The sequence below is a fragment of the Pteropus alecto genome, unplaced genomic scaffold (assembly GCF_000325575.1).
Source record: "Pteropus alecto unplaced genomic scaffold, ASM32557v1 scaffold155, whole genome shotgun sequence".
Taxonomy (NCBI): Eukaryota; Metazoa; Chordata; class Mammalia; order Chiroptera; family Pteropodidae; genus Pteropus; species Pteropus alecto.
In genome coordinates, this window is record NW_006438113.1 from 22265499 (window position 1) to 22273955 (window position 8457).

At 37.5% G+C, this 8457-nt stretch overlaps 1 protein-coding gene across 4 annotated transcripts in view; it reads right to left on the reverse strand.

The window, feature by feature from the left end:
* BICC1 (BicC family RNA binding protein 1) overlaps positions 1-8457 on the reverse strand; it is a 240234-nt gene that overhangs the window by 11041 nt on the left and 220736 nt on the right. For 3 of the 4 annotated variants that reach the window (XM_025049392.1, XM_015592218.1, XM_015592220.2), the window contains exons 18-19: positions 5501-5657; positions 2221-2381 (exon numbers count right to left, since the gene is read on the reverse strand). In XM_025049392.1, the coding sequence (XP_024905160.1) occupies positions 2221-2381; positions 5501-5657 (318 nt within the window). Of the gene's footprint in view, positions 1-2220; positions 2382-2755; positions 2824-5500; positions 5658-8457 lie in introns of those variants that run through there. The other variant, XM_025049393.1, reaches the window with a different exon arrangement.

Consider the following 8457-nt stretch of genomic DNA (forward strand, 5'->3'; position numbering starts at 1 on the left):
CAGTCCAAAATGGGCTCTGGCTTCTTTATGATTATAAAAGTTATATTATGTCAAATACTTCCTTGAACTTTTCTAGCATTTAAAGACTAAAAAGTACAATTTAACGCAAAATTGGCCTGAAACCATTATCTAATTGAAACAAAAGTTTTTATACAGTATAATTAAAAAAAAAAAAAAAAAGAATTCCTCTAATATTGTGGTCTTTGGGGTATATACAGAAGTCAGAAATGACCAAATTGTGCAACTTAAACATGTCGTTTTTTGTATGCCAATTAAGCTGTTTTAAAAAATAATTTCCCCAATTTAAAAATTGAGACAAGGAAAAATATTTTGAGGATAAGATCTGGAAAGATCGCTATGCAGAATATTTAGTACTTAAGGGTCTTTTACAAGAAGTATGCCATCATTCCTCTGTGTGCTGAGACTGTGCTTTAGGAAATTTTAATTGAATAATGACTTAGCTATCTCTTCCTTTTTCTATTACATATCAATATATTATGTAACTGTATTGATGTTGACATCTATATTCCAATAAATATCCTATTCCTCTTTCAAAAGAAAATATCCTAAATGAAGGAAGCAGTACCAAATTTCAACATATCTGTAAACAGTAAAATATACTTTTCATTCAAATTAGATGAAATGTTCTGTTCTGATTTAGAAGTTACATCCAGATCTTGTAAAACTTTTTTGTTTATAATTTATCATAGGTCTAGAGATATGTTTTTGGAAATTCTATTTAATAGAGACTGTTTCAGGCATCTGAAAGGGCCAAAAAGTAAATATTTTAGGCTTTGTAAGCCATGTTGTCTCTGTTGCAACTATCTGACTCTGCTGTTTTAGTTCCAAAGCAACCAGACAATATGTAAGTGAACGTGTGTAGTTGGGAACCAATAAAACTTCATTTACAAAATCAGGTAGCAGGTCTGCCTTCTGCTGACCAATGCTCTAAATAGTAGATAAAGCCACCCTGACTTTCTTTCCTTTTTCATATTTTCTTCCTTTTTGAAATAACTGGCTAAGAAGTACCTATAATAAATTTATTTCTATGCTTCTTTAAACAGCAACTAGAGATTAAAAATGAACTCAGAATATTACTGAATAACATCTAATCTCTTACTTGGAGACCTGTTTCTAGTCAAGTTATAATACCTCTGCCCTTGAAATTCTCAATCGGCCACTCTTACCTAACCAGCAAGACTATATAAAAGACTAAATAAATGCACTTCTTTAACGTATTTATGATGAAATTTTATTCAGCTTACAAAATCCTTGGTTAAATGAACACTAATTTAGATGTAGGGGAAAGAAAACAAAATCAATACCCTGAAATCTAATACACACATAATAACCTTTTTTTGTTGTTAAAAAAGTTCGGCAATCGAACTTAAATTATTGAACTATGGGCAATACCTTAGGTTTATAATGCAAAGTGCCTAATAAAAATTCTAGATTCTTCATTTACTGATACATACCTGGGAATTACTGACTTAATCAGATATTCTCTAAGATGAAATAGAGCAGACTAACATCAAACACGGACCAAACAGATACATTTAGAGAACTATTCTGACTTTCTGTTGCACTGGGTTAGCTGTGCCCTGGTAGCATGACAGCAGTAGTAGAAAGAATCTAGCTCTTCTCTTTACGGCAGTGTGTAATGGCCACGGCTCAACAGCTTGACCAAAATCCATCTTAGCTCTGCCTCAGTTTAGGCAAAACCCAAACACTAAGTCAATGAATAAATCAACATGTATAAAAAGTACATTATATTCTGTGAGAACAGACTTCAGTGACATGATGAGGATGGCGTTAAAAAGCACCACAGATATTTATTTCAGGTGCCGTTCTTTTAAGTGCCACAAATAAAGATAACATTAAAGAATGAAATCATTAAATACACACTTGTTGCTGAGCATAAGGGAGCTGTGAATCAAACGTTCCTATGAATCAATACACTAATTAGGTCTTTCAGTTAAAACTGTTCAAAGTGTATGTTTGTGAACACCATTTTCTATATTGCTGCTATCCTGTGTTTACCAGCTGCACTAAATAAATAGGAAATGAGATGACATTTTTCTTAGCAGCAAAAACAAGCTATGAGACTTGAACGAATGCTCAGTGAAAGCACAGTCATAGGTCAATGAGTGATTTCATTCTAGAAGTCGTCACACACACAACCCAAACTGAGATGCACGGGAAAAATAAATAATGACCGACCTCTTGTTGCTGGAAGACGTCTGTGTATTTGCCCAGGCCCAGTTTACTGAAGAGCTCAGGGAGGTCAGAGCCTTTGAAAGAGCTGTTCAGGTTACAGCCATTGCTTCCTGTCAGCGAAGAAATGCAGTCCATGTAATTGCTACTGCTGAGATAGTGTTCCGCTGAAAGGCAAGCAAGAGACAGGCTTGAAGTGTAAATGCCCAGAGAGAACAAGGTTTAATTAAAAGTTTTAATCACTCAAATATTTCAAATTCATTGTCGGGCTGAACAGAACAGTAGCTGCAGAAATACAGCAATCCTTTACTGAAACATTAGCTTTTCATTAAGGAAATGCTGGTTATTGCTTTTAGAGAGGCTCTTGCCATTTTAAAGGTTACACTCGGGAGGCAGCAATTCAGCAACAGTGCCTCTGTAGTTAATAATCATTAATCATATTCTCCCAGAGCACTTGGAAACATTTGTTCTTCATAACTGATTGGATGTGAATTAAATGAGGAATAGGAAGGGAGACCCCTAGGACACAATAAAGGTAAGGAAAGTTACTTTAAGTTCAGGCTCCTTTTGGATGGCAGGATGGCTCTCTGTATCCACACTTGCGCTTACCTGCGGTTAAAGGAATTCTATGATATTGTACCATATAAATCTCTTTAAAAATATATTTGGTCATTGAGCTCAAAAAATAGAGCGCTTCCAAAATTAAGAGTAACATTTGAAGTGATGAGATGATGGTGAAGTTCCTGGATCTAATTTATGACAGAAACAAATCTTTCTCGAGAAAAATTCTAAGACAGCAATGCCGAGCTTTTCCTGGCCTTTGTGGCCAATTTGGTGGGCAAAAATTTCTCCACATCACCTGTGTTTCTGAGGCCCTGGATAATGGGCATGCATCCCTGGATAATGGGCTAATGAGCCATGCCAAGTACTTGGCCAAATAGTTTAAACACTCTTCAAGAGTTGCTTTGGAGATTCCAGCAGAACTGAGTAACCATTCTTACCTTCCTGACCAACGACTGGCTCTCGTACAGTGCGAATTCTATCCTCTTATACCAAACATGCAGCTTCACAAGGGATTCCCAGGGAGAGGAAGGAAGGAGGACACTCAGCCAGTCAGATTCATCTAATCTCTGTGACCAATGCATTTGCTAAATCTAAGAATCTTGTTCTGCATCGATTTGGGGTATCACTAATCACTTTCTCAAGTTCTTTTCATCTCAATTGTGCAGTCCTTTATGTATCTCAAGTCAAAAGAATTTCTTGATAAGGGTTTTCTTTCTCTTAAAAATAGATATGTTATCTCTTGTGGAGAGAATGTGTAGAGGAAGGGATCCAGGACCAATCCCTGAAGGCCCTCAGCCCTGAGCACTCCACAGTCTGTAGATAAGGCCCCAGAGTCATCAAAAAAGAATGAAGAGGGGTGACCAGTGAGATCCTGAGTCACTGTTAATGCAGAACATTATATGATGTCACACTGGAGTGAAAACTGGACTTAACAACATGGCAGATTGACCATGTAATTTATATCCAAATGATAAATTTTCTTTTTTTGAGGATAAAAGTGAGAGTTACTGAGAATTAATACTGGAACAGCTGGTGTAAACAGGGATGCCTAGGGAACCTTGACAAGGGTGGGTTATCTAAAACTGTGCTGTTCAATACAGTAGTAGCCACTGGCCCCATGTGACTATTGGGAAGTAAAAAGGTTCTATAAGTAAAATACATACCAGATTTAAAGACTTAGTACAAAAAAAGAATTCAAAATATATCATAAAATTTTTTTACATTGATTACACAGTTAAATGGTAATATTTTACATATACTGGGTTAAGCAAACACACTAATAAAATTTGAGAAAACAGCTGTGTTAAAATAAAATATTCTTAGTGAAATAACTTTCTTTACATTTCTTTTAACTGCTTATAGTTTCCATATTCTCTTTTAAACTCCCTATGCTCTTAAAACATTTGACAAAAGCCAAATAACTGCTTTTTTAATCATTCTTTTTATTAATGAATCCCTTATCTTAACCCTAATCCTGACCTTCAATACAGCCAAGTTGTACAGTCAGTTTTAATTATCCAGCATTAAGTAAAGGGCAAGGAAATAAAGATAGAAAAAGAGAGGCACAAAACTAATTTAAATAGGGCTACAGAAGGGAGATCATTTCCACCCCTAGTCCTGTACCTGGCACCAGCCTGCCTCTCAGCTCCATCCTCCTGTCAGTGTTGGAGGAGCTAGCCCATAACTAATAGGGAATGTCCAGTCTACAACTGACAGTACATTTGGGAATGAAGGAATTGACTGTGTTTTCTAATTTACACTTGACCAACACCACACTGCTCTTTTCAAATCTGAGACTCTTGACAGCATGGCCAACTTGACTGATGGTAACAACTGACTTACTAAGTGTCTACTATGCTCCTTTAGATTGCCTTTCTTTAAGTAATCTTCAAATACTCCATGCTACGTGTTTCGGAATTCCAAATTTGTCAAAAACTCTCAACAAGGCATCCGGGGCATTTCTTGTAATTACTTTTATCAATTCTTGTCTGTTTACCTTTTTATACATACAGCCCACTGGAGTCATGCTGATTCTTAACCATATTTGTTCAAAGCCAGACCCTTATGCTTCAAAGTTTTTTTCTATTTGTGTCAATTCAGCTACATCTTGTCAATTAGAAAATTAAATTCTGCTTTTAATTTGTAGTAGCTACCCACTAGGCAGACTTTCTTCTATTGTCCAAGATGCTAATTTGATCACATGCTACTTAACTCTTTTACATCCCTGTCTTTTCCTGATGAGGAAAGACATTTTCTGGATGTTTGTGTGTATTTAACTCATTCCTACATTCCTTCAACAAACATTTACCGAGCCACTACCAGGTATCAGACACTGTTAGACATTTAGGAAGAAATAACAAGGCATAGCCTAACAGAATGCCTGTCACGTGGGCACTTAATAAGTGTTTATTGAATGAATAAATATCCCTGGCTTGAGGAACCCAAATTCTACAAGAGACAGATGTGTAAATATGTAATTACACACTGGCGTGACAAATGCTAGAGTGAAATAATATACAAAATGCAGTGAAAGCAGAGAACTACCTGGTCTGCTTCACTGGGAAAAATTAGGAAGGCTTCACAGAGGTGGTGGCATGTGAGTAACGGCAAACACTTGACGGCGTTGAGGCCAGAGCTTATACTTGAACATCATCACCCTCAACCAGAGAAACAAATTCCAAGCTAATTTAATCTAAAAGTATGATTAAAAGTCACGGCTCACTTGATTTGTTTTGTTTACGCTTGGGGCTGCCAACAGAAGCTGCAAATTCACTGTGACTCGTGGGTCCTATTCCATTTCGGTCTCTCCAGTTATCAGATTCGCTTCCATTCCCCAAGTGCTCACGACTGTTGGACCTCGAGAGCGACACTGATGAGCCCTGTAAACAAGAAAAGCCCGATAAGGAAATGTTTAATAAGGTGGGTTTACCAGGGTGGGGGCAGAAAGGAATCCCTTAAACCATTGCCATTTACTTCTATTGCCAGCCACTGCAGTTACCCACAAATGCTGATTCTCGAGAAGTGGCTATGGTATCTGTATATAGTCTTTGTCCTCCAGCCACCAAGGACACTTCGTATGTAATACACATAGTGAAGTCCTTTTCTTTCGTTATGTGGGTGCCAGCTTTCATTCTCAGAGCCCCAGGTATGATGACTCACTCTGAGATTTAGAGCAGATCTTAGTGGGTGCTAAGATCCCTCCCTATTTGGGGGAACCATAAAACACATCTTCCATCTGGTACAGCAGAGATTCCCTTCATTATATCTCACAAGAAACGTGGAAGAGTTGCAGCTGACCTAACGCTTTGACAGGAATCAAGCTCCCAGGCTAAATGAGTCAGAGGGTGGAGAGAGATCTGGCATTTCTCCTGTGTTGTCCTCAAATAGGCTCTCTCCAACAAATTACAAATACTGGGAAAAGTCTACCTTTTTTAATGGCCCCCAATCAAAATTTTAGAAATAATGTACAACATCTCAAAGTTTATGCTGAACTTGCATTTATTCACTCCTTTATTCATTGAGTTAATCCCCCTATTACAGGTACCCTACTTTGTACTGTATCTAGAGTACTAAAGTCGAGATTCTCTGATTTCCAAAGTTTCACGTTCACTGGGGAATTCCAAAAGGATCCTGCACTATTCACTTCAATAATCTCAACTCAGTCGCACTGCAGCAGAGCCACAGCTGACCATGTCCTCCTTTAACGCGTCCTCCTCCAAGGCATCATGGCACCACACTACCCAGGTTTTCCACCTACCTCACTGTAGCCTTGTAGGATCTCCCTCCCCCTTTCCTACCCAAATGTCCCATCACCTTGGGGCTTGACCCTACCATTCCTTCACTGCTCTCTCTATGCTTTCATATTAAGTAATCTCAACCTCTTTCAAGGCTTGAGACAACCATAACTCCCAAATTTTTACCTCCAGGTTTGATTTCTCTGTTCAAATTTGGTATAATAGAGCTGTCAACTTGACACCTCTATTTTACTGTCTCATAGGCATTTTAAACTTAGAGGGTTTGAAATCAAATCGTTACCCATCCCCACCAGCTATACCCAAACCTAGTCCTCTCCCGGAATTCCTACACCAATAAATGACTAACATTCACCCGGCTGTTCAAGCCAAACTTCTAACAGCCATCTCATTCCTCCCTCCCTCAGCACACGCGATCCATCAGCAATTCTATCAATGTCCTCTCTAAACATATCCCAAACCTACCTGCTTCTCTCCATCTCCAAAACTGTCACCAATTGCCTCCTTAACCCATTTCCCATCTGCCCTGAGAACACTCACCAGCGGCACTTGGGGTGCAGCGTTTATCCCAAGATAACTCATGAATTACAATCCTAACCTTACCCTCAAAGTTTGCCACAAAATATCTTGCTTTTATTATTATTTTTGCATCGCTCTAGTGTATTGGTACTCTTTGAAAACAAATGATATCATCTACTTATAGCATTTGGTTTTTAGTCATGGTATTTCCATTCACAAAACACAGTAATTCTCGATCACTGAAAATGTCAAATCCTAGATGTTCCACTTTGTGTTGTTCAGTGCTTTGAAATTTACCACATGAAAAAAAATTATTAAATACTGGTCATCATATACATTTCTATTACATTAGGATTAGAGACAAGTTCTGTTTAGAAATAACTCCAAAAAGTTTTTGTATTTTATTTTCATATTGAAAATCAGTCAGATTGGCTTTAGCCTCAAAGAGCGTGTTTATGTAAAATTAAATTAATGCTGGCAGTGAGCTGCACTTCTGTCTTCCTAAACGGGAAATGGGTTAATAGACATTTTGATTCTACTCTTGCCTCCCACCCCAAAAATCCATTTTCCGTAAAGCAACTAGGTTGATTTTTAAATGCACATTAGGACAAATCATGCCAGTGTATAAAATCTTCTAATACTTTTCTAGTACTTTACAGTGGGCTGAGGTGCTCCATAATTGAGCCTCTGCCTATTTCTCCAAGCTAATCTTCGATGCTCTACCACGCTATCCCTCCCCTCCCCACAAACTTACCAGCTAGTTCTGACTTCAGGATGGTCATGCCAGCCGTTCCCCTGGCCTGCTGCACTTTCTCTAGATCTCCACTAGGTTGGCCCTTTTTCGTCATCTAAGTCTTAGTTTGAATATTATCTACTCATTAAGACCTGCTATAACAGCTCAATCTAAAAAGCAGCCTCTGTTTCATATTTAAGGGGACTTTTATTGCCTAATGCTTTCTTGTTTACTTGTTTTGTATCTCTTTCTACCCACCAAAAAGCTCTATCCATGAAAGCAAGAACCTGAATTCAAAGCATTGGATCTCTAGCACCTAGAATTGTATCTGGCACACAAAAGTTGGTTAATAAGTATTTGTGGAATTACTGAATCCCAGAGATACCTTCTCCGATATCTATGGGATGTCCTTTGCTGATTTTTGGAAAGGGGCATAGGAAAAGAAAGACTCCTAAGACCAAAAAGATGGCTTTTCAATTAAAACTATCTATAACATTATACTTCAACCAATAAATTCAATGCAGCAAGGGAAATGAGAACATGCTCAAAACTGGTAATTACCAGAAGCATTAATGAGATCATTCTATATAGTATTTATATATATATATATATATATATATATATATACACATATATATATATAAATAAAAACTGTAGAAAATATAAAAGGCGAAC